At 40.3% G+C, this 26,938-nt stretch overlaps 1 protein-coding gene across 7 annotated transcripts; it reads right to left on the bottom strand.

The window, feature by feature from the left end:
* Positions 1 to 492: 492 nt before the first annotated feature.
* On the bottom strand, positions 493 to 25,065 carry pcm1 (pericentriolar material 1). 7 transcript variants are annotated; one of them, XM_042484551.1, is made up of 40 exons: positions 24,917 to 25,065; positions 23,222 to 23,336; positions 22,678 to 22,926; positions 21,213 to 21,539; positions 19,741 to 19,911; positions 19,022 to 19,141; positions 18,542 to 18,728; positions 18,128 to 18,237; positions 17,496 to 17,769; positions 17,258 to 17,408; positions 16,696 to 16,914; positions 15,986 to 16,152; positions 15,014 to 15,246; positions 14,434 to 14,576; positions 14,154 to 14,283; positions 13,727 to 13,891; positions 13,431 to 13,612; positions 12,980 to 13,189; positions 12,613 to 12,889; positions 11,393 to 11,538; positions 11,083 to 11,297; positions 10,356 to 10,536; positions 9,954 to 10,261; positions 9,687 to 9,848; positions 9,391 to 9,447; positions 9,025 to 9,197; positions 8,697 to 8,828; positions 7,145 to 7,274; positions 6,472 to 6,636; positions 6,240 to 6,337; positions 4,956 to 5,090; positions 4,637 to 4,840; positions 4,453 to 4,512; positions 4,212 to 4,362; positions 2,948 to 3,108; positions 2,801 to 2,861; positions 2,489 to 2,697; positions 1,554 to 1,646; positions 1,329 to 1,452; positions 493 to 1,157 (listed from the first exon to the last, which is right to left on the bottom strand). In XM_042484551.1, the coding sequence occupies exons 2-40, from the start codon at positions 23,315 to 23,317 to the stop codon at positions 1,132 to 1,134; spliced, it is 6,402 nt and encodes a 2,133-aa protein (XP_042340485.1). In that variant the 5' UTR covers positions 23,318 to 23,336; positions 24,917 to 25,065; the 3' UTR covers positions 493 to 1,131. The 7 variants fall into 7 exon arrangements, with proteins under 7 accessions (XP_042340485.1, XP_042340489.1, XP_042340490.1 ...); XM_042484555.1 differs by having other exon boundaries at positions 6,472 to 6,534; XM_042484556.1 differs by having other exon boundaries at positions 11,227 to 11,297.
* Between the last annotated feature and the right edge of the window lie 1,873 nt (positions 25,066 to 26,938).

The following is a 26,938-nucleotide window of genomic DNA, read 5'->3' as shown; positions in this document are numbered from 1 at the left end:
GACCTTAAAATTTGTGGATGTGTTGGTTAAAACATTGAAAATACTTTTCTGAGGTGTAAACTGTCTATATACTTGTTTTTTAATTGAGAGAAGGAAGGGAAGGAAATCATAATTTAAGAGGCATGTTTATTTTTGAAACATGTAAAGTGAAAATAAATGGGAATCAAATTATGGAATGGACTTTCCGTTATTGACTGAGAAAATTTGTGCTTTCTCTTTGTTTCTCATGATGCATGTGACTGAAACAAAATGATGTATTCAAATGATTATATTCAAATTATAAACAAATTGTTGCAGATTATTATTTTGTCAAGTGATTGATCCTTCAGCTTTATTCTCAAATAATGTGCAGTCATGTGTATTACAGTAAGTTATTTTCATTTTTCGATTTTAAGATGCCAGAAGAAAGGCATAAAACTATGGCATCAGCAAGGTCCAGGTGGCTAATACATGAAAACACCAATGTACAAAATATGTCAATACACAGCACCCTTTTGAAAGTTCCAGAATTTTATTACTTAAAACTTATTACTGTAGTCAACATTTTAATTACATTAAAGTATGTAAGTGTATAAAGATGTGTTTGAAGGGATAAAAGTTAAATCAGAGCTTTGAGCTCTGATACAAAGGAAAAGTGTTTAAGCTGGAGAAACAATAAGCTGTACCTCTATCCTACTGTAATCGCCTTAAAATTAGGAATCGAGTGCAGAGAGACGAGCTGTGTACCAGTAAGGCCAAGACAAATAAAACATTTTTTAAAAATCACAACTCATTTTAAACTGATCCCAGAACCAAGGAGGAGACTAAGGCGGAGCTGAACAGGAGTTTCAGGACCTTAAAGATTCAGACAGAGGCTCCACTGTCAGTAATCAGCAGCATAAAGACGACCCCTCCCCAATTACAGAAAAATCACATTGAACATTCAGGAATAAAATAAACTAAGTGTTGATAATGTGTAAATGTTTGATCTGTTGTGTGTCTGAGTCACAGCTAACTTTTGACCAGTATTATGAGCCTTTGCTCATCTAAACTAGCAGATAAAGAAATAACAATCATACATCCAGAGCAGACTGAGGGTATAAGCATAGTGTTGCTAAAAACAGTAGATTTTAAGGACATCGGTACAAATCTTTACACACTCTGGGCACCAACAGTGTCTGAAAAAGTAAAGAAAAACACAGAATTTACTTTTAAAGGATAAGACTTTTAGTTTATGTACAGACAAAAAAAAATCCAATCCTGTATGGATGTACACATGGTAACAAGAGACGGTATCTTGGCCTTTGTTGGCTATTTGGCAACAACACAAACAAATCTGTAATCCATACCTGGTTCCTTCAGTGCCTGCGCGTTTCCCACCAGCCCAGTCAGCGATTCAGTGTTCCCATTGAGAATCTCTACAGACAGGTTGTTATTTTGCTGCTCCTCCACTATTCTCTTCTGTAGTTCCTCCTAATGTTGCAGCGCACAGTTATCATTAGATAAAGATGTTTTAACACACTGACTTTCCTTTAATTAATACAACAGTTTTTAAGCTGTTAGCTGTTACTCACCTCACACATGACTGTAAGCTGCAATGGCAAATCATCCACCTTCACGAAGTCTTCCTCATCAGATTTCTGACTGGTGTTACCTGAGCCCATCTCCTACATCAATAATATTGATAAAGTCAGTAAACAACAGCACCAATAAATGGCAAAGTATCCAGTGTGACTTCAAAGTAATGACGCCTTAATTCCAGAGACTATTTTTGGTAAATATCCGATAACTCGATAAATACAAAAATCCTGAGCATACTTTTAATTAAATTATTCTATTTAAACTAATGTCTCTTGTGGAATTTCCACGACACCTTCATTTAAAGCTTGGTTTCATGATATCGTGTCGCTCTTGAAATTGGAAAAATTAAAATTTACTCTTAGAGGTCCTTCTGATAGGTTTTACTCCCATTGGAAGCCGTTGATTGATTATGCTGCCCCGTTTACCCCCAAGAAGTGTCACTGAACACACAGCAGGTAAGCCACTACAAATTAGAAGCACGTCTTGCCACCCATTCGCCACACGTTTCTAGCCCTGGGTCTTCAATGGTCGGTTCTGATACCCTGGACATCAGCGACTACCCTTTTTGATTTTTTTATTTCTTTATTTATGTTTTTGCTTTTTTATTTACTTTTAACATTATGTTTTCTTCTCATTGCTTCTGCTTACTCTTGTTTCTAGTCACTATCTTTACTAATGTTCTGTCTTGGATAATTATATTTTGTTTGATTTTCTGTTGTTTTCCAATTTTTGTGGTGTTTTCTGCTGTTTTGTGATTCCAATGGCCACTTGAGGTCTGTGTGAGATGGGATGGGGTGGGACTAAATGAGGTTTTTGGTTGGGGTTCTGATAAGTCTTTGTAAAAAAAAAAAATTAAAAAAGTCTGTTTCCTATTTTGAAATATTTAAACACTGAAATAGAATTAAATAACCCTTAGGTTTGGACTTACATCTACATTGATCATGACGGGTGAGTCTGTGTCAGGGCTGCTCGTCGTAGTCGACTCCTTGGGGACATCCTGATCATGGGAGACTTCATGGGAGCTTCCTTGTGAGGCAGCAGCAGCTCCAGCTTTACCCTCCTCCTCAAGACTCTGGCCCTCTGCCATGTTATGGTCCTCTGATGTGGGACCCACAGTCCCAACCGACTTGTTGATTTCTACAAAACAAAGAAAAGATGTTCATGAGATTTTCAATGGTGGCCAGTATGACCTTTTGTAGCTTGAAGAATACTTCCACTGAAAACATCAATATGACCTCACCACCATCATTCTCTGAACTCTGTTCAGCTTTAGTCTCCTGGGTGTCGCTCTGTGTCGTCCCCTGAGACATGACACAATTACACAAGTCAGACAAAGAAAAGTATGTTAAGAAATACAAGGTATGGTTGTTAATGAAAGAAGACCAACTGTAACAGTGACATCCTGCTCCACGTGTCCATCAGCAGAAGCCTGCAAAGACGTTTGGACATCAACAGGTCCGGCTTCAAACTCCTCGATTTCTTCCTCCTCGTTCTCATCCTCTCCGCTGCCATAGTTTGTCAGGGCCTGAGTCTCTGCTTTGGAAAGACCTGAAGAAAGACATAAGAATACATAAGAAGATAAGATAAGAATACATGTGTGTTAAAGTAATGCTTGTATGTGTCTACATAAAATTGCATTTAGGCAGAAAAATATGAACATATATTTTAATCTAAAAAGTCATTTTAAGCATGATTGGAATTTTGCTTATTTCCTGCAAAACTGTTTTACTACACTAATGATATTACATCTTCATGTAATCATTACTGACGACTTTTCATTGACAGAGATGGATTACTATACGAGCAAATTCAAAGTCTTGACTTGATTTTGATGGCATTTAGAATTCAGGAGTAAAGCAGCCTCTGAGTTATTATTATAAGTATTTTATTGCAGGAAAGATGGTCTTTTCATAAAAGTATGCGGTAGAAACATACTTGAAAATGGTGCTTCATGACCAAAAAACAAAAAAGGGAAAGGACTGTGGCATTTGCTTTTACTCAACAGGAAGAAAACCCACAACTATCAGAGTGCACTGTACCGCACCAGACCAATAAACGCTCCTCCTGGTGGGTGATGGACTACAAGTAATATTGTCTGATTTGACACAGGAAACAACATGGCAGCCAGGTGGTAACAAACAAGCTTGAATTACAGTTAAACGGTAAGCTAAAATATGTTAATGAAAACATTTTTGATGAGAACTAGGAACACAGAATTAAAATCTTGGTTTGCATTTGATCTGCACTGTTTGCTTTAACAATTTGATCATAGTTTTGTCTGAGTTTGAGTGAGAGATAGAGAAGGGCGGGTCTCTCTTGATCTCCCATACTCTTTGTGTTCGTGGTGGCAGGCATATGAAAAAGTACAATCTGTAGTTCAAGCAACAGCCCTAGAGCTAGCAAAAAATTGATGGATGACGCTTTTGAACCTGGAGGTAAGCAGGGAGATGTGGACCCTGGTAAGATGGAGGGAATTTTAACATTAATTTACACATGCTACCCAGTTTTGATACAAGGCTGGTTGAAAATCAGCAATTTATCAGTTTATTTATTCCCTTTAAGTTATCTTGGCATATACAGGGTAAATCTTTCAAATGTTGTGTTTCCTCGATAAATAATTCCAACGCGCTCTTTTTAATATTTTTACTTACTGATTGACAAAGGGATTCCCTGTCCATGCCCTTCATCCTCATCTTCCTCCTCCACCTCTGAAGCTTCACTGCTCCTGCTGTTCTTAAACTCTGTCTGTAGGTAGAGCTCCTGGAGCGTAGACTCGCCTTCCTGCTCAGCCTCATCTCGGTCCTGGAGGAACAAGAGAACATTATCATAAAACAGATTTCTGCTGATCTAATTAGTGCTGAGGATTTCATCATCAGTGCTAAAATGACTGACCTTGTCTTCATCTGTGTAGGCTGGAGAAACTGATTTATCACCACCAGCTGTAGTGTTTTCCTAGTTAAAGGAATAAATAAAAACACCTAGAGTCAAACTGGTTTCAATCAAACACATTTTTGTGCAACATATTTGTATTACATTACCAAAAATACAAAGAGGGAATAGGAAAAAAAACGCTCACCTTTAAACTCTGCTTTGCTCTTATGGGTTGCTCAGCCCTATTTTTATTCTTGTGTTTGGCTGCCAAGGCGATGCTGCTGCTGTTATCCAAATCCTGCATGAGCCTAAAGAAGGCGAGTTCATTGAAGAGGATCTCAGAAATCTCCACCAGTAGGTCCTCCCCGCAGTCCTTCAGAGTACGGCCCACAAATTTACTGAGAGAATCCTGAGGCAGAAGAAGAGAGTGAAAATATCAGTGAGGCTGTTATTATTTCATTTCCTTAAACCTGTGTCACCTGCTATTGAAGGACCTGTTAGTGTCCCTAGTATAATTTCCTTACCTGCAGTATGCCTCCCAGCTGTCTGTGGAAAAAGCGGACAAACTCCTTGCTTTCATCATTCTGTTGGGTTAGAGTGAGGACCATGCGCCGGACAGATGTTAACAGCTGGAGGGAACACACCTCATCCAGGTTTTCCTAATAAAAGAAAACATGAACATTACAGAGTAATGTAACTCTTCAATAACTGTTCACATTCACAGTTGTGCATTCACGTTTAGCAATTATTTTCTAATAAGCTCAGTTTCTTAATGTAATAAATGAATCCCACACAAATTTCATGGGCAAAATTTAAGAACTTGTCCATGACTTTTCAAGGACATAATATTTTTTTCTTGCCCCACTCCCCCAGTGATTTTAAAACATGATTTTTTTTGTTTTGTTTTAACTTTACTTTTTTTCTTATGGCAATATTCTCATTTCTAATTTGTTGCAAATTTTAGGGTAAATTCCTCTAATAAGTTGCTGTTTGCCTTCTTCCCATTTCCGAAAGAAACCAATCCAGTTTGCTCAGGTTTCAAAGGGTTACCTTCAATGCCGTTTTCAAAACTTTCAATTATTTTTTACTTATTCCATGACTTTTCCAGGCCTTGAAAACATGATTATGAAATTCTATGACTTTTCCAGGTTTTACATAACCGTGAGAGCCCTGGTGATAGTTCAGTTCAAGTATAGGAAATTCATATTTCTTTCATTTCCAAATATTCTCTGCTGGCACTAAGTTTACAACAAACCACCCTGCAATCCACTGATCAATTTATTTATTTTTTGTCACATGAAATCATATAAAGTATGATAATGCAATCCAATCTTTTACTTCAGTTTGTGCATCTTAGTCCCCTTTTGCCTCCTGTACTGTGTTTCTTTATAACCGTCTATGTTTCCCCACTGCAGCCCTGAGTTGTGGGCTGCAGTGTGTGTGTTTATGGCATCCTGGATGGTTCTGGTCACAGAATGATTTAACTGTATTTATTTATTACTATTATTATTATCAATGTTCTGTGTCTACTGGCTTTTTTTGTTACTGTATTTAATATGTCTCTGCCTCGAATCTCCTATTTAATTCTGCCTTAACTCTTGTCTGGCCTTTGTTCTGCATTATTGACCAACTTCAATTATGTTATTAACTCTGGGGTTTACTGCCTCAGCTTTACTTTGTTTGTCAAGGCACTTTGTAAACTGTGTTTTTAAAAGTGCTATATAAATAAAGTAATCATCATCATCATCATCATTACTATTATTATTATTATTCATGGGTAAAGTTGCTCTCTGTGTTTGATATCCTACCTTAAGGAAAGGAATGACTTCTGTCATGATGGCTTTGATCTGACGATCCAACTGCTGGGTGTCAATCTGAGGGCAGCGTGCATCACCAGCTGCTCCTCCTGCTCAGACATACACAAATAAAGGTATCAATCTATTCAAAAATTCTACAATATTAAACAGAAAAGTGAAAATGATTGTGCCGCTCTAGGTCTTTCCACATGGTGTACTCAGACAGACTTGAATAATTTGGTACCTTTCACAAGGTCAGCATGGTTAGAAGGATGATCAGCAGTTGAGACTTCAGAGCCACCAGCACCTGCAGAGTTGGCGTTGCAGGGGTTTAACTCAGCTTTAAGCTTCATGCGCTCATACTCCCTAATTCTGGCCAGAGCTTTGTCTAAATGAATCACCGTGTTGCCTATCAGAGCAGCAAAGAAAGAAGAGCAGGAGAGCGAAAAAGAGACAGAAAAAGGAATACAAAAAGTTCAAAATCAATAAAGCAATAGAGAGATGACTGTAATGGATATTAATGCATCTGTAACCATGTTTACTCTGCAGAATCAAACTAAGTATGACAGCTTCACTCCTTATCTACTTTAAGTCACTTAAGTTCTACAAATCTGTAATATTCTTTAGTGTTTATCCTGAGCTGTAAACTGGTAGGTTTAATAAGACAAGCCCCAAGTCACCCTGCTGGAAAAAAGTGAGAAGGGTACCTCAATGCGATAATGTAAGAAAGCCCGAGACTGCCAGACCAAACTGCAAACGTATCATGAGCTAGCAGATTTGTTCTGGTTCCCAGGGTAACAGTTAAAAGGCAATAAGCAAAGCATCTCAGCTGAATACCAGGATGTGGGAAAGGTTTCATATAGGCATACGGTTTTACAAGCTTCATCCCCAAATAGTTTCTGTATGCATAACTATACCCAGGTCATCGTTTGCAAACGGCTCCAGGTTCGAGGAGGTTGACATGGTGCTTTCATTGTCCACAGATTCGACGTCATCTCTCTTCTTCATGGTGTCTTGTGTGAGCCTCAGGTTTTTCTCCACCACCTCCTGAAAAAGATGAAAATTCTGTTAAGAGGCACCCACAGCATATATCTGAAACAAATGGTTTTACCACCAATTGTTTGGAGTGGATTTTAAAAGATGCACTTTTATAACAGCCTAACATCCTCCTAAAATTTCCGGCATACACTACAAAGGCTTTCCCACACATTTGTTTATTTGTGGTAGCCTGCTACAATAAAATTCATCTGTAGCCACAAATAGATTCTCTTTCTTCGGACCTAAACCATTCATTAGGAGCACTCTTGAAATATATATACCATTTGGTTATTTATTGCAACATACTAACGGAGTGCAGAGTCCACCCTGGGCACAGATGGAGCAGTACATCAGATACACTGAAAATAAACTTAACTGAACATTCTGCTGAGTCTGAAAGTTTGCATTATCTTGCAGCAGCTGCTCCTCTCATCCATTGATCTGATGTGACCAACTCTAAACAAATCAACAATTCAATTATCCAGCCCACGACTCAAAAACTGCTGCCGAGGAAAAAAAAAACTAATGGTGAGGTCCGCCTAAGCTGCGTTTATGGACCCACATTAGCTCTGAATTTAGCAAGGGGACAAAGAGAAATAAAAGTTAGAAAGAATGATTGGCAGGTGATGTGCACTGTTAACTGGAAATATGTCTCATGATAACCGCCTCTAGAGGTGTATGATTTAAGTTTTTCCCATAGTCTAGTCTTCAAAAAGTTAAAAAAAAACCCAAACAAACAAAAAAACCTAAATCAACCGTAATGTTGAATACCAACAACTAGAAATCATAATAAATATAAATTGCCACCAAAGAATCATGATAGTATCAAACTGGAAGATAAGCATAGCGTCTCAGCCCTAATAAACAGCACCGGTGGTTTCTCTTTCCATTCCTCTAACATGGAAAATTAGACATTTCATCCATCATTCTGGAACAAAGGCACTATTTAGACAGAAAAAAAAACCTGGCACCCAATTAGTGTATCTCTGGGGACCTTGCCCCAGAACAAAGAACACATGTCTGATCTGGCAAAAGAGACGTGGAGAGATGAGGGTCATTTTTTTCAGACAGGTTTCTGAAGTCTTGCTCGCTTGTCGAGTCAAATTCAAAGACAATGAGACGGTGGGAGGGAAAATTAAAATCAGAGAATAAAGAGAGACATGGAAGGATGAAAAGAGACAAGGCGGGGAAGGATGAAAGGAGACAAGACTGAGAGAAACTAATGAAAGATGGACTGAAATGTAGAGGAGGAAGCAAGTAAAAGTGATAAAATAAGAGTAGTGGGAGGATGACAATAAGGACTAAAAGAAATACTTTCAGAACTGATAGAGAACTCAATATGGAGAGACACACAAAATAAGGGAAAAGAGCGCAAACAAGATTAAAAATGTGTGAGAATGCCACACTGGGAAGAAATAATGTGTCGCTTACTGCATCACTGGTTGCCAGACTCTCACTGGGTGTGAGCTCAGACTGAGAGCCTGCAGCCCACGCCACAGGACCAAGAGGGGGCAGCTGGTCCCCGGCTGCACTCTTCTCTGCCAGGTGTCTGGTCACTATATCCTGGCAGAAAAACAGACAGACTGTTGTGATTATATAAAGTTTGCAAGAAGACAATGTTTTTACATCTAAAGCCAGGCTCAGATTCTAAGAGTTTTAAAATTCTGACTGTAAATCAGCCGTAATATCTTCCAATCTGAGGCCAGCACAAGGGCAGCAGTTCACAGTTCATCAGTTAATTGCATGTGTTTGTACGTACCTGTAGGGAATACAGCGCCCTCTGCCGCAAGTAGTCTGTGTTGAGCAGCTGCAGCTCATGGAAGAGTTCGATGAGAAAATGTGGACGGGACTCATTTTGGGATATCAAAGTAGCCACCTCAGAGTAGATGGTCTCCCTCAGTGCCTCGAACAGTGAGAAGTCACTGCTTGCATCTACAGGTGCAAGATATGACAGCGTAAGATTTAAATGAATACCTGCATAACCTCATCTATGAGTTAAAAAAACAAAACAAAACAATACTCTGTCCTAAAGCTTTGTTTTAGGTTAAGGCAAAAATACAACATGCATGAGATGTTTAGGTGACAAAATAACCACAAGATACCTAGGTTTGCATTGTAAGTTTACCTGGTGCTTCTGTGCATGCAATTCTGTTAGAGAGGAAGGGTGTTCTCCAAGCATAGGCTGTGAGCAAGATAAATTAAGGTAACAACAAAGTAAATTAATCCAAAATGAAAATGAAACATGTGGTCATGGCAAATGTGCAAAAGAAAAGTAAAGGGCAAAATGTTATAAATGCAGAAAAATAAACATAAAATAAGCCTGATGCAGGAAACTAAACATAGACATCGAAAAGCAAAAAACACAGACACAAGAGGGGTGAGGTAGGTGCATAACATTAACTATAAGCAGCTTGAGCGCACCAGAGGAGAGGTCATTTCGTTTGTTTCCGAGCTTAGTTTTGCTGTCAAGTTTCTCTTGAGTCAGCTTGTCCAACAGACTCTTGTTCTGATCCTTCTGATGCGATAAGGCTGCCCTCTCCTGGACAAAGTCTGCAGTGCTGCTAACACTGTCACTCTCATGGCCTGAGGAAAATACAAAAAATGTAAATAATTAAAGAAAAATGCTGATGACATTTTGCTAATTTGGCTACAGAAAACAAAACTGAGGATTCTACTCAATTTTGATACCTTCACTGTTCTTGTGCCCTTTGCTCCTCCTGCGACGGCTCTTAGAATTGGGCGTCTTGCTTCTTGAGGCCAGGTTGGCTTGTGCAGAGGCCTTGCGCCCAGCCTTAAAAGTCTTTGTGATGGTGGTGGGATCAACAGGATCAGGCATGCTACTGAAGCTTTCATGGGATTCCCTGTCAAATTCTTGGGCTCGGGGGTGGCGACAGGCGAAAGTTGGGGAGGAGGAGGGAGACTCAGGGGGCTCCATTTTAGATTGGTGATGCTGGACGGTGTTGTTTGTGTAGGAGGTCTTAAGCCAGCCAGGTGGTCTGAAAGGGGTCACATGAAAAACAAATATATTAAAAATAATGTTAAACACAATTAAAAGCTAAATGTATTCTTAGGAAAAACTGCTGGACATACCCTCTGTCTGTAGTCGTGTTAAGAGGAGAACGCTGCAGCGGAGGAGGGAAGCTCATATACTCTGTTTTGATAGAGGTGTTGGGGTCTAACTGATGCTTCTGGTGGTCAGGGGTTGCCTGACTTGTTGCACCCTGGGGGAACTCGCCCATGGGAGCAGGGAAAAGTGGATATAAGTTAAAGCCTGCAGAGAGAAAGAAAGACAATATTCTTTATTTGCTACTGTTTGTACTACTATTTGTACTAGGTGTTACTGGTCTAAAGAATCAATTAAATCCTGACAGTATGACTTTGGCCTTTCATTTATTTCTGACTTTCAAATTCAAATGCACCAATACCACAAAGAAAAGCTCAAACCAAAAGCAGTAACATTAACATATTAACATTAGTTAGGCCATATACGAGAACTACATGATGAAAAAATATTTCTAAATTTAGCATAATTTCTTGTTTTCTGATTTTCATTTATTGGAGGCATTTGAAAAGTTTGTTTTTTTTTCACAAAAGTAATGACCTACTGAAGGTCATACTTCTATTAATTTTAGAATAGCAAAGAAAAATTATGGCATTCTACATCATGTCATCACCGCAAACCATCTTTGCTGATCTAAAAGAATCACCCTGTCTTTCACTGAGAAGTTTAAGCTTTCTTTTGCTTCTAATGTATTCATTTCTATACACATGTTGTGTGAGAATGAAGCACAAGAGCTAATAAATATGCACGTCATACTGGGAGGGAGTGGGGATAATGCAGCAGTTGACATGTTGTTGGTTGAGGGATGCAGGGTAGAGGAGAAGGGGAGGAAGACACCGGGGGAGGCTGAGGGGCCAGAGCTGGACTCCTGGTATGAGCTGTGCTTCTGTGTCTGCCAACCTGCTGCTGAAGAGGAGGCCTGCTGATGCTGCTGTTGCTGGCGAAGAAGGTCATTTAGGACGTGCTTTAGTCTGAAGGAAAAGTATGACAGAATACAGAATATTTAAAAAGATTAACTAACTATGTGAAATAAAGGAGGTGTGCTATTGTATACTATTGTTTTCACCTTTGTACATTGTTTTGCTGCCAAGCCAACTGGGTGTAACACTGGTTGAGCTGGTGCATGACCAGGTGGACCTGTGGTGATGACATGTTGTTCGGTAACATACTGTACTGACCTGTCAGCAGGGTTTGCAACATATAAGAGAGTGTCTGTGGAAGGAGGCAAGAGAAGTTAATTGTCTGAAAGAACTGTTTAAATTCAAAGACAAGCAAAAAAAAAAAATCAAAACTTCAACACTTTTACAATATTGTAACTTTGACCTCAGTAGCCTGTTAAGACCTCTCTGTATCAGTCTGGACTCTCTGCCACCCCAAAAACATTCAGTCCGCCGCAGTCCAGTCAGGCCAATCAGGGATCCCCACTGTAGCTGAATACATAGGCAGCCAATCAGGAACTGTGTTATAGTTAATGAGACAGAATGAAGGCCGCTGCTTTCAAAACAGTAATACTGCTCCTGCAGCAACAAGCGCTAATGTTAGCAGAGTAAACACATCAATAGGTAAAGTTAATTCAGTAATAGAGTCGATAACAACAATTAAAAGAGAACAAGAGGATGCACCCGCAGAGTTTCTCTGAGGAAAATACTTTTTCGTTGATTTTCTGTCTGGAATTGGCAACGACTTGATTTACAAAGTAGCTCTGCTGGTGATGAAGAAGATGTTCCTCAGTACAAATCCAATGTTCACTGTTGTTTTGCCACTGATTGTGCTAGTGAAGAAGCAGATACAAGAGGCTTCAAAAGCTTCAAAGCTGGGGATCACGGCGATGCAGATCAGTGTTCACAATGCTTCGGACAAACAACAAGACACAGCCAGCTGAGATTCAGCAGTCCAGAGGCAGCTGGCTGCTGAATGAGAAATGGCGAAATAACAATATGTTGCAACACCAGTGTATTGCAAAACCTCGTGGATTGTCGAAAAGGTGCATGTCACATAAAAATAATAAAAATAAACTGTATTTTTTAGACCCTTATTGTCTAAATGACAAAATATTTATGCAGCAGAGGAGCAGATACTAGTTTTAACGTCAGGATTGGCTGACAGAGTTTGTCTGTCAAAGAAAGGACCCCCGCCCACTGAAGAGTCCAGACTGATACAGAGAGCAAAAGAGAATGTTGAGCTCATGTTTTGAGGATGGTTTTACCAGGCTGCAAGTACTGTGCAAGCTTGTGTCAAATATCAAGGTTGTCTGCATATGTGCGTGTATTTGTTCAGTGCACCAACCTGCTGGTCCTGCAGGAGTGTCTGACACATGCTGGTGCTGAAGTCCAGCTGTCTCTGCAGCTGGCTGACCTGTTCCTGCCACTGGCATGAGCCCTCGGCGAAGGAAAGCTCAGAGGCCCAGCGGAGATTCTCTTGTCGCCGTGTACCTCCATGCTGGCTCGTAGCAGACTGGTTCAAACTTCTGGGCTGCTGTTGTTGCTGTTTGGTCTTAGTCTTGTTATGAAGGGATGGATTCCCACTGCCTTCACCTGAGAAGGCTGGTGGAGGCTTCAGGTTGCTAAAAACAAAGAAAAGAGTGCACATCATTTAAAAGAGAGCTTACAGATATCAGAAGAATATAATTTCTTCTGCCTCCACTTTGTCTGACCTTCCTTGGTTCTTCCTGTTACTGTAGGCGCATTGGTTCCTGCTAGATGAGTAGATGTGGATATCATCATCAGAGCTGCTCTCTGCACGTTCTTCATGCTCCTCTTCCTCCTCTGCACCCATCTCTGAGTGATATTCATCTTCGTCCTCATCTTCATCCTCTTCATCATCATCAAGGTGGCAGGGAGTGGATCCCCAGGTTGCCATTGTCCTATGGACACATTGGGAAACTGTACAGTTTGTGGTGTCTATGGAATCTGTAACAACAGTTCTCATAATATGTTTGAGAAAAGCACTAAAGATTATGTTTTATTATGTGGCTTCTATGTGGGGACCTGCACACGTAAGGATCTCCTATTTTACTTTTAAAATATACAAAATAACTTAAAAAGCAAGCTGACTTGTATCTTGTATTTGGTGAGACAGGTCCCTCCGGCAGTTCTGTCTCCTACCTTTCATCCCTACTAACAGACTGTGAGGGTGTAGCGAGTCCCTCTGAGTCATCAATCCGTCTGGGAGAGTCACTGAGACCACTACGCCTCTGGTGTTCCGCCATCAAGGACTCTAAGTGCTTTCTGCGCTGTCGCAGTTCTTCTCGCAAGATCTGGTGGCGACGCATCTCAGACCATAGCTGCTGACAACGCAAGAATAGAGTAGAACAGTTAACTACAATCTGCACTGTTCTGAAAGCACAGATCTCATTGTGACATGTGGCTCGTGGTAGCCAGAGGGGGGGGGGGTCTGTTACCTCATTGTCAGTGACTGCAGCTGCTTCAGGAGGAGTGGGTTTGAGCACACCAGAGTTACTTTTAGGTCCAGAAGATGAGGATGTCAGAACAGTGGCCGGAGTGGACATTGCAACTGGAGCCTTCCTCAGCAAGCCCTGCTGACTCGCTGTGCTTGACACAGATGACTAGAAAGGAGACCAAAAAAAACGGGTGCCAATTTATGAGATACATCTAGCTTTTAATGTGACCCAGTCTAATACAACAGCTGTATAATAAATCATTCCTTGATGAAGTCCATGGTTTTGGTTTGAGTTAAAAATACATTAAAAAACATTTCTAAAATGATTTCAGTTCTACATACTGAATCCGTTTCTTACCAAATCCTAGTTTGGTTTCTCAGAATATTATATGAGTGAGACAGGAAACCTGTGTTTTTGTGTAAAATACCTGGAGGTCAGGGCAAGCCCACTGCAGGTCCTGGATTTTGCCTTGGATTTCAATGAGCTTCTGGCGCTCTTCGTGCAGCTGCTTCAGCTCCTGCTTTTGCTGACGCAGCTTCTCCTCATACAGCTTCTCCCTGTGTCCATTGTAGTTTAATGCAGTGCAAATTAATCCCAGTCAAAAATACAAAGGCAAGACGTAAATATTAAGAAAGCAGTGAAAAATGTGTCTGGGGACAACCGTACAGGCCATCAGACAGTCCTTTATGACCTTGTATAAACTGTACCTGGCCTTGCTGGAGAGAGTGAGCTCTCTGGGATTCTGTTTAGATCCGGCCCCCAAAGACCCAGCAGCAGCAGCTCTGGTGTTATTTGGCTGTTGGTGTAAAGCTTCATCCTCATTAGCTGTTGTGGCATCAGTGTCGTCACTCTGGATACAGACAGAAATACACAATTTACACAGTGAGTGGTCAACTAAAGACCAAGACATTACATTTTCTAGTACAGAATGAGATAAATAGACAACACCTCAACTCTTAAAAGAAAATTCAAACACTTTACTGCTGATTAAGATTATTTGTTACACACACTCCTTAAAGTCAGGGTTCATTATTAGTGTTAAGGGTTAGGGTTAGGTTAGGGGTTTTCTTATTCCCATAAAGAGATGACCAAATAAGATGAAACATGACTTTAATGAGCAAACATGTGAGCCAGTATCTCTTTTAATACTACCAATAGGAGATGACAAAATCAGATCTTTTTTAAATCCTGCATTTTCAACAACCTTACTTTTCATTCTGCTGATCAAGAAGTAACACCTACATCTCCATCGTACAATCTTTGATATTACTCTGTCGTCCACCTCACCTGAACCATGGCCACCAGCTCCTGAAGCTGCCGGAGTTTCTGCTTCGCTGTGTGCCGATGAACCTTCTGGGCAAAACCCCCACTGTTCCCCAGACTGCTTCTTCGACTGGACCCCGATGCCTCACTGTCTGGAGCCACAGCCTGTGCCCCCTCATCATTATCGAGACCATCTTCATCCTCATCATCATCATCCTTCACCTGATTATAGGGGGTGTCTCTATTGTACTGACACTCTAGATGAGAGCAGAGATTCAATCAAACAGATGTTTGAAACTAGAAAAACCGCCATGCAGTTGTATCGCTCTGTGCACCAGTCAACTTTCACTTAAAGGTAACATTCATGTCTCTGAAAACAGGGATTCTTCACACACAGAACATCAATACAATCAGCACAGGTGCAAGGTGGTTCTTGTTCACAAGAATGAGACAAACAAGGTCACAGTGACCTTAAACTTTGACCTTTGACCACCAAAATCTAATCATTTCATCCTTTAGACCAAGTGAATGTTTGTGTTAAATTTGAAGATATTCCCTCAGGTATCCTTAAGATATGGCATTCACAAGAATGGGCTGGACATCGCTATTGCTATAGCCAGTGCAGCATGACAAAAATGATATTTTAAAATGTCTCTTTCCCTCTTTGCATTAACAAAGACCTCTAATTACGAGCTGCTGATGAAACCATAGCACTCTTTCGTAAATGTAAATTTTTGGTTTCAAATTTTATCTGTCCATGTTAAGAATTCTACATTATGATACAGCATATCTGCACCATTGCCAGCACTAGGGTAATTAAGACACAGTATAAAATACAGTGTTGAAGGATAACAGTCAACTGATGGCAAATTTATTGTAGTTTTGCCACCCATTTACATTTCAGAGAAAAAAAAGCAAAAATATCCCAAAAATCTCCACAACAAAGATCACCAATAGCTGTATGGTGTGTCTGTTTAAGCATGTGGATGAGTGTACCTATGGTCGAGGGGATGTTGAGACTGCGGATGTTGGCTGCTGACCGGTTGTTGATCTCACACTCAGTGTTGAGTCTGCCATCACGGTTGTTTGTGGCACTGCTCCTGACGCTGTGTCTGTTGGTCAGGCTGTTCAGGTCTGTCCAGTTCCCACCGCGCTGCGGGTTTCTAAAGACATAAAGTGCAGGGACTGTTATGGATACATCAAAATGTTAGTAGTACAGTTAAACACACTATGACCTAATGCCAAACGCAATCATACTGTAACTTCAGCCTAACAACAATAAAAGTTGTCATCCTACTGATCTGACGATTATTTTCTTGATACATGGATTAATTATTTGGTCAATAAAAAATGCAGAAAAATGCCCATTGCAATTTCCTAGAGCCAAAGGCGAGAATATCAAAGGTGCTGTTTTGTCTAACCTGCACATTATATTTATTTTTTTTTAGGATATTAAATTTAACAGAAAGTAATACAAGGAAGGAAGCAAGTTTTTACATTTGACATGCGAAAACCGTCAAATGTTTGCATTTTTGCTTGAAAATGGACTTTGACGATTAATCAATTATCAAAACAGCTGCCAATTAATTTGATCTTGATAAACTAAGATAAATTGACCTCTTGTTGAAGCGTGAACATAATAAATAAATACAATCAGTAAAAAAAAATTAGATATAATTTCATTTATATAATTTAGACAAACACACCTGATGTTAGTTACAGGCTGGCGGTTCTCCTGCTCAGAGTCAAACATGGCCTCAAACATAGAACCGTCCTCTGTCTCGTCTTCCTCCTCCTCTTCCTCATCATCATCATCCTCTTTCACATTCTCATTGACCGCATCCACCATCATATCAGAGGTCTGCTCGTAGTACTGAACCAGTTCCCGCAGCTCATTCAAACGCTTGTGGACCTCCTTTAGCTTCCTGTAGGGAGTACAAAAGAACAACAAATGTGGGGATGAAATGCAACTGTATACTGGGCTAAATTATTAAAAAGGTTATGTGACATGCCAGGACAATGTCTTAACAATTCCCCCTTCCATTAAAGCTCAAAGTATAGAATCACTTACTGAAAAGCACCCCTATATAGAGTGGAGGCTGAGCATCCTGTTCAAAAGCTGAGACTTGTCAAAAAGAAGACATGGAGTAGGTTTGGTGACTGCAATGTTTTACTAAACCACCCTAAGTTACACCACCCCCACTCTACAGAACAACCTGCAACTGATATCTGACCTGCCTGTTCAGCTACTTGTGTTTTTGTGTGTACCTGAGCTTGTCTGTGGAATTGGAGCTGTCCTGGTGTTGCGTGAGTGAAGGATGAAAGGGAGTGGAAGCCGACGCCCCATTCGAGCAGAGAACAGATGGACAATCTGAAGATCCTCCCATACTAAGACTGCACTGTGTTGACAAGCCACGACCTGAAAGGAACCACATATAGTTCATTTACACTTTGTAGGGGGAAAAAGCAACACGACTACCAAAAAAGGCTTTGGCAATACTTGTACATGAGTTGTTGTTGAGTGTCTGGTCTCTGAGTGAATGCAGCTCCTGCAGGATCTTGTCCATAGTTTGCTTTTTGTCTTGGAGTTCTTGGAGCTTAGTTAGTTTGGCACTGGCAGTTGTTGCTCCTGTGTCTAGACCAGTGTGGGGACCAGAGGCAGAGTGGAGGAGAGGCCGGTGTTGAGGTGGACCAACAGCCTGGGGAGTCCTAGACCAGCACACCTCTCTAGAGAGGGAAAGGCTCTCCGCCTGGCGACGGTTGTCTGGCACTGCTTTAGTCTATAAAGGCATAAATAGCAGAAAGCTTGAACCATGCATTTGTTGTTAAAAGTTAAGACACATTTCTTAATGAGATAACATTTTTTTAAAAGTTGGCATGGCTTGTCAAGTGAGAGGTAGACTGGGGGTAGACATGCCAATATTACAGAATCTCTTTTCAGAAAAAAAAAAAAAAAATCTGCTAAATAAATATCATGGCATATTACCATTGCTGAGATCTGTAATAATAATTTTTAATACTTATCATAAAACTGCAGTGCATGAGTCAGAAAACAGTTTAATGTAAGAAATACTTCTAGAAGACACAATGACATAATTTAAAGAGGCTATGGTAGCCACGATGCAGAGTTTGCTGTACCTGAGAGTCATGTAGCTGATTGTGGAACCGCTGGATCAAATCATTTAACTCATCATTCAGTTCTGATGTGATGCTCAGACCAGAAACACTGCCTGTGGTTTCTGTGACAACTGACAACAACAAACATCAAATAAATTAAACATAGGAAAGATTTGTTTATGCAAACCATTTAATATAACTTCAAGTGATAGAATTGTTGACATATTCACAAGATAATAGGTATATAATAAATATGCCGTACATAACATACACAGTTTTTGCAATAACATTTTTATTTAAAGGATTCCGGCTGAGTTGTCACTGATGCATTTTTACAACTTAAGCATTGTATACTACTTTTTCTTCAGGATAAAAAGACAACCACTGTTCTATAATGACTTTGAATGGGCCTGTGACTTTTAGTCTGCATCTCACCAGTGTCTTCAATCACAGCAAGTGCCTGCTCTGCACTGTCCTGCATGGCCATTAGTGCTTCCTGTCGACCCTGCAGGGCCCTGAGCTGCTCCTGCTGCTCCAGCATCTTCTTCAGCAGCTCATGCTGCTTACGCAAATTCTCCAACTCTTCCTTCTGGTCAGCTCGCACTGTTTCTGGCCTACCACCCTACAAAATTCGCATGCACAGAGCAACACAAACATTGACTCTACTAAAACACAATGACAGTGGTGCAGCACTACTCAGCAAAAAAGGTAAAAGAGACTTGTCAGGTACTGACAAAGCAAATAAGATAAACCTACAATGATGAAAGCTAATTGATTCATTTTTATTTATTCATGTCTGAAATTGAAAGACAAAATACAATAATTGTATACTAACTGTACCGGCTACATGTAATAAAACAGAGAATGCTGACATGGGTAGAAGGTTGCAAAGTTTTGGGTCACAAATGTACACACCGTTGCATTTGAGGCATCTGAAGAGCGGACCTCAATGTTAAGAGAAGTGCTCTCTGCTAGTGAACCTGAGCCAACAGCAGAGTCTAGGGTCCCCACATCATCCTCATCATGCTCTCGTGTCTATAGAGGTAGTGAAAGAATAACCAAACACTCAACAAAAACTGAAAAGAAAAACATACATTTTTACTGTCCAACAATTGTTTGGCTTTGCTTAAGTAACAACTTAACTTAAAATGATTCAAAATGCAATATGTCCCTCAAATGATCCATATATGTGGATGTCTGTGTCTTGTGGGACAGTGAGGATCAAAGAACACTGTGAATTTAGGTCTACATCATTATAGAAAAAGGAAATACAACTATATTTCACAGAAATGCTCCAGTCAAGGTGAAGTGACACGAAACACAAAACAAAGCCACTCCATAGCAACGGAAGGCAGCATGCTATTGAATGGCCTACTTTTTTTATCATCACATGAAACATGACTTTAAGTGATTAAGGCCACAGTGAAAGGCTGCCAGTAAAAATCTATGTGTGGCGAGCTGCCAAGATAACAACACAAACAGATTCCATTTCAACCCAAAATCAGCTGACAAACAGGCTTTACACATGAAAGACCACATTTGGGTGAAATTGTATACCTGTATGACGGCACGAGAAAAGCAAAGACCTAGATTATTTCTGAAAAAGACAAAGAAGAAACAAATGACAAACTTACCAGCATTTTCTGCAGGAACCGTAAATAGGACTTCTCCTGCTGCTTGAGGTGGTCGATGAGATGGGAGAGGCGCTCCACGTTGGCCGGCACATCATTCTTCTCCACCAGATCGTCCCGCATGGAGCTGGCCTTACTGATGTACTCGCGGATCTGTACCAGTTTGCTCACCACCTGAGACCGTGCAGAGAGAGGAGGGCGGTGTATGGGTGTGAGTTTCAGAAGAGTAAATGAAAAGAACACAAGAGAAAGATGGAAAGAAAGGTGAGCGAGCATCTGTAGCGGCGGCTCAGTCTGGGCTAAATAAGGGCAGAAAGGGGGTTGGGCACAAAACTCACTGGGCACCAGGGGTGGCATATTTATAAATTGCCCTAAATACAGCCTAGTTTCAGCTGCACTAGCTCTCCCTCACTTTCATCCTAGTTCTGGTTTCACAGAGTAGCCTGGAGTGCAGTGAAAGACATTGCCATGTGTACATATAAAAAGGGATTTAAATTAAATGTAAAATGTTTGTCTCTCCAATCAGGATTAGGATGACTGAAACTGCAATAACAGATTTTTCTGGCCACTTAGAAATAGTAGAAGTTGTCAGCGTAACACTGACATGTCGTCAACATCAATTAAGTTGATATGGTGAGTTCATTCACAAACAGTTGCTTGTTCACACAACCAGCTGCTGTGAATATTATCATTAATTTTGAATCATGTTTTTGGCCACCTGGTGAATGTGAGCCAAATATTCCCTTTCAGCTGTTTTTGGTCTCTCAAAACTCCAGAGAAAAATATCAGAGTGTTTAGCTCCTAAATCCTGCACTATGTACAGCAGCTTTTCACAAACTGTTTGGTGCAGAGCAAGAAGTGTACAGTTAGCCTAATGAGGCCATCCTCATGACGTGAGCTCAACATTCAGTCTCACTGTCCGTATCTAATGCAGAGTGAAACAGAATATTGAGCTCCCTTCATCAGGATGGTCTTACCATGTTAGCGTACAGTGGATTTTAGAGGGGTTTTTTCTGCTGCAGCCCTAGATGGCACTACGCAAGCAGTGAGAGTGAACCAAAACAGTTAAGTCTCGGACAAGTCAGCAAAACAAGCTGAAAATATCTATAAAGCGCCATGAAGCGAAGGCGGCCTGTAGATTCAGTTAATAATCTCTCTGGTGTGGCAAAAATTTGAAAATGCCGTCATTTTACTAGAAAATTGGTGCAGCACTGAAAGGTGAAGAGAGTTGCAAATTCTGAAAAACTGATGCAGAATTTTCATAATTGTTAGTAAATAGCTCTATATGTAGCTAACATCAGCCTCATAAGCTATTTAATATTGGTTGATGCAACTTAATTATTTCCATGACATGATGCATTGTGCTCTAAGGATTGAACTACAATATACTGCATTTTAAATGGAATGCATCACATAGCAGTCAAACAAGAGTAAGAGCTAACCAAAACTTTGGCAACAACAAAACAAAATGTTACCTGGCTGCTGTCTATTCTCGGCTCTCCTCTCCCATATTCTCTAAGCGCTAAAGGAACTCTCTCGATGCAACCACGGCTGAGCCTTGGAGTCTCCTTGCTGAGAACCAAAGGGGTTAATGTGTCCCTGTGTCCTGGGCTCTGCTTCTTAGTTTCCTTGGTGATAGCTGGTGTGGCTGGGGCAGAGGAAGAGGGAGGGAGCAGCTCCTTGCTTTTGTTAGTGTTTACATGCAGAGGTAGGAAGTTGTAGGGCTTCTTGTTCTCTCCAGCTAACTGGCGCTGGTTGTTGGCAGCTGTGGCACGCCCCTGGGAGTCACTGCCGATGCTCCTCTGAGTAGGAAAAGAAGAAATAAGTCAGAAAACCACCACTCAAGCTTTGGGGCATTTTCTTTTAAAATCTCAGATATTGTTGGTGTTCAGGTTTTTACAAAATTCCTTTCAATCCAAAACACTGCGTAAAACAAAAGTCACTGTAGTGGGTTACTATGCAACGAACATGCAAACATGATTTGATTGCATGTAAAAACAGAGCTCCTGCTGCACTGATACAAAATCTTCTCGTTGACTTCAGTTTTGTCCACCATAGAAGAGCCTTAAGAATATTTATATGTTTTCATGTACAGCTCTGCCATTATGCCACCCTCAAATCCACAGCAGAACAAGGTCTGCCAAATAACACTGTAACAAAATATGAAAAATATTCTGCTATCACTTTGCCTGCAAATGCATCACAGCAATGGCATTTTATCTACAGAACTGCAACTTTCTAATTTGTTTGACAGTGTGATAATTGTTAAGATCTGAATCCATGTCCTTGACATTCCACAAAAGACACTAGTAAAAAGTGAGACTTAACGGACAGCGATCTACAATCAGCAGAAATGAGCATTAAGACACTTGTGTGCCAGTGCAACTCATGTGTCCTCATGCTGGTTGAAAACATACAATCAGTGTTCAGGCCTGTTCATAAAGATGTTGCTCTACAGCGAGAGTAACGGTAAAAAAAAAAAAGACCTTTAAAGTCAAATATTGAATCCCATTCAATTCTATGGCTCTCATACTAGCAGTACTGTAGATTACCACACAGCTTGATGCTTAAATTGTGTGTTGTGTTACTCACCATCTAAATATCAGCTTTACAGACATATATACAAATTGCAGCAAATGGGGCCAGTTAACAAAACTATTTTCACCGCACCATATGTGGCTTTACAGGAACAGGCAGCCTTCTGCAGTAAGTTATTGTCAATGCTGGTTCATCTTTATCTGTTGCTATCATTAGTGTGTAAAACCATTGGCTCACTGTGATATGTCTGTCTGCAGACACAGCTACTGCCCATACCTTCATTTATATCTACATACCACTCAAGCGACCCTATGTTAAAAAATAAATAAATAAATAAACCTTTGTATTCCATTACCCACACTGAGAAGAAACCATTTCTGCTGGGGTACAGTAGATTTTTACCTCATCCAGGTCTGTGAAATTGATTCTCTGACGTAGCTTGTCCAGCTCAGCTTGGTCTGGGACAGACATCTGAGTGGTGTACTTGATGTGGGGAAAGGAATGAGGAGTGCGTGCTCTCCTGCGACCGGCCCCAGGGGTGGACTCTGGTGAAATATCATTAGTCAGGCGGCTCTCCACCACTGCAGCTGACAGCTTCTTCTTGTTCTTCTCTGATGATCGGTTGGCTTTCTTCTGCTGAACACCCCAGTCCTGATCAACAGCAAAAACATTTGTACTAATTGTTATATGTTTACTTTAACTGGGATGGATGCATATTGTGTATAAGATACATCAGCCATATCACGGCATCAATAAGTCGTGATAGTGCCAACACAGTGAGATATTGCAGAGCAACGTGTAGTTAACAGTTTAAATTACAAAAATATGTTTGGAAATTCGCCAGATAATAAAAGCATAATGTGTTGAGGAGCATCTTCAATGTAACACAGCATGGAAAAGAAATAACCAGTCAACTGTCTTCTTTAAGATTCTGATGAGCCCTCACCAGGTTGTTGAGTCTATCTTCCAGACTGCCATTGGTTACAGTCCAGTTGTGCAGCTCTTCTGCACTGTCATCGAAAGGAGTGCCTCCGGTTGCCATGTCACCCACTTACAGTTTGCTGGAATTCACAACATGTATACTGATCACAACACCGAACAAAAAGCAAGTTATACGAGTCTACATAAGAAACACTGTAGTACAAGGACATTTCACAGTCAAAGACAGCGCTTGCTTACACTTGCTGCAATTCACAACAAAAGACATATTGATCACAGGACAACAGAACAATAAGCACATTATACAAACTTAACCTACACTAAAAGGACAAACAAAAAAGGCTTTTCAGAAGAAGAGGAGTAAATATTGAGAGTGGTTAACATTAGGAAACTATCTAACAAGTTAAATTGACCCCTTGAAAACATATACATATATATATATATATATATATATTTCCTAGTATTTTCTCTCTTTCTCTCTCTCTCTCTCTCCTTTTTTAAACATTAATTTTCAGGTTGTGTTCTTGTCACCTTTCACTAATTTTCTTGCAAACGCTCATTGCCTTTCCCCGTGTTTTTGAAGCGAATTAATCCTTTTAGTTCAGGGTTCAAAGTTTAAACACTTGTGAAAGGCATCTGAACGCAGCACAAGAAAAACTGATGTCCACCCAGCTTTCTAAAGGTTAACCAGCGATAGTGCCTACGAACAACAGCAAACTTGACATGTATCAATGGAAACCAACAGAAACGTTGGTTAGTTTGTAACCATTTGTTATAAATTGATGCTAACGTTATTAACGTTCAGAATTGTATTAACTGTTGCCGCTAACCGTACATTATAACATCGTGATGTCTTACCAACAGACGCCAACTTTAGCTAACGTTAAGCTAACTCTTCATGCACAATCAGCTTGAAAACATCGGCGCGTTGGGCGTCACTGCTGGCTGTTTTATTGACCTGTCCGCTAACATTAGCGGCCGTTGGGTTTAGTGTGTGTGTGTTGCCCGCTCGGGTTCCCGGGGAAAAACAATGAGACCTTCCCTCCACCACGGAGCGAGTTAGCGCCAGCCCTCTGTCACTGCCTCCACACCGTCTAACGTTAGCTAAACGGACAGAAAGTGCAGCGATCGCCAGTTTTGCACCTACACTCAGCCTAAATGCACGTAAAAATGTGGATCTACGAATCTTGATTCTTTAATAAACTTTTCTAGCTTAACATTTGTGACCTAATTTTGTCCCACAATCGCCATGGCAACACCGATAACCCCGATTTGCACCAACTAACTGGCTGGGTAACGTTAGCCCATCTCTACCGATCCAACACCACAATACTTATTTGTGTCCATCAAAAACAATCACAAGACCTCATGCTAATGTTTGCGAAAGTAACCAGGCTCACTGCGGTATGTTAGCTCGCTAATGCTACCTAGCTTACGAACAGCTGCTCACCACGGAGCTAACTTTAACTGTCTCGATAAAAGTTGAGGCAAACAAGCATCTCAGCTCGTGCTACAACAACTAAGCTAATCTCAAAATGACGTTTGCTAACTCTATTGCACTACAGTAAGGTTTGTAAACTACCATGATTAACACACATTATCATTAGCAAACGACAAACAAGGCAGGTGAAAGCACTGGCTTTAAGTCATGTTATTTTAAACTGCGCTAAGTTAGCTTATGATTTAAGATAGGGAACGTTACCATTCAGAGTGAACGTGGAGGAAATGTAGATAAGTAGCACTTCATATATTGCAGTGAAGATGTTATAAATGCTCTTTGATTCTGGTAAAAGCCATTTGATAAATAATCACGTCTTATCGGTCCCTAAAACGCAGCAAAACATGGATGCATCCATGCAATATTACGTTCCTGCAGTAGAGGAGGCTGCAGTTTCAGGACGGCAGTTCTAGGATCTTGATTTTCGCCACAGTGCCACCTACCGACCATGGATGTACTATAGTACCGACTCGAATGAGTTGCATCTTCGTCTTCTTCTTCCTTTAGATTTCCGGCCTCCTTGATACCTTGCCGCATATTGCTGCCACTCACAGGTCGGTCTTGGTATCACACTAAATCTCTTTCAGTTGAATAGTAATCCTGTGGAAGATTTAAAGTCCAGGACTGCTTTCACAATCTGCAACTGGTTCTCGGAGGGATTTAGTAAATGACTTAATGTTACTCTCTGGATTGCGGTGTCTGATACAGCAGCATACAGTTGTTCCCTTTGTTCATTGTACAGGTTGCATTACATCAGTACATGTTTAAGGGTTTGTTAAAAAATTATGAATCCAATGAGGCATACGCCCTCGGACTCCAGCGTCATAAAGCTTAATAATAAGCCCCTCCTTCCACAACATATCATATGCTTTTTCAAAATCAAGAAACACTGCTGTTAGTGTCTCCCTATTTATCAGAGCTTTCTTTATGTCACTGTCGAGAGAGAGCACGGAGTCCATTGTGCTTCCTCCTCTATGGAAGCCAGTTTGTATTGGGGCAAACAATCCCTTCCTCTCGAATTAAAAACTAATCTATCTGTGACCATTATTTCCATGATTTTACATAACACTACTGCGAGCACAATTGGCCTATAGGATTCAGCCTTTGAGGTATCTTTCACAGGTTTTAAAATTGGGACCACCACTGCTTGCTTTCAGGAGCTATGGAGAGTTCTTTCTTTTCACACATAATTTATTAGAGAAAATATTTCTTGTAACACTACATCACTTAAGTTGTTAACAATCTTGTAGCTAATGCCATCCTTTCCTGGGGCTGTTGACCTCACTTTTTCAATTGCTCTTTGCAATTCTTCTAATGAGAAATATGAATTACAAACACCAGAATTATCTTCATTTATTTCAAGTCTGCACTTGCTTTAAGGTCTCATTTCTTTTCCATATCCCTTCCTCACTGATGTTAGCTCCACTATGAACAGCTTTAAATTTACTTTGTTTTGCTTCTTCCAAAACACTTGATGCGAAAATTCCCTCGTCTTCTAAAATTGGCATTTTATTTTTTTTCTATTAACTCCTGACATACGATGAACTGCTCGCCATATTTCAGTAACCGATGTCTCTACACCTAGTCTCCCACAATATCTTCTACAACACTCTTTTTTTGCAGATATAATTACTCTTCAAGCCTTGGCTCTTAACCTTTTAGATTCTATCGCCCTGTTTTTTTCTGGTTTTCTGTTTTTTCCGCCCTGGTATTTCCTCAGTGCTCTGGAAGCACGATTTCTGTCCCTCACAGCTTTAGTACAGTCCTTGTTCCACCATGGTACACTAATTCTTCGTTTAGAATTTTTCTTAGTTGGAATACATTCAAACACACTATTTATAATCATGTCACATAAATTGTTATTCCATTCACCAATTGTTCCTTACCCGCTCCCAATCTGCCTTATCAAACTTAAAGTGTTTTGGACTGCCCTGTTCCTCTATAAGTTAAGTTTTTCCACATCTCAACAGTATTGGGAAGTGATCACTACCTATTGTATACCTGTCCATAGAATCCCACTCTCCGACCCTTGCTAGCTCACTAGATGCTAATGCTAAATCTATGTGTGAAACATTTCCTGTTCTGACATCGAACCTTGTCGGCCTACAACCATTCAAACAAACTAAACCACACCTATCCAGTTTTAAAGTTTAATTCCACCCAAATACTGCTTTCTGACTCATTATTTATAGTTTAAATGCGGATTCCCCCCTACCAAATACCTTG

Source organism: Plectropomus leopardus, chromosome 4 (assembly GCF_008729295.1).
Source record: "Plectropomus leopardus isolate mb chromosome 4, YSFRI_Pleo_2.0, whole genome shotgun sequence".
NCBI lineage: Eukaryota > Metazoa > Chordata > Actinopteri > Perciformes > Serranidae > Plectropomus > Plectropomus leopardus.
Note: the sequence above shows the minus strand (reverse complement) of the source record. Positions and strands in the feature narration are given on the sequence as shown.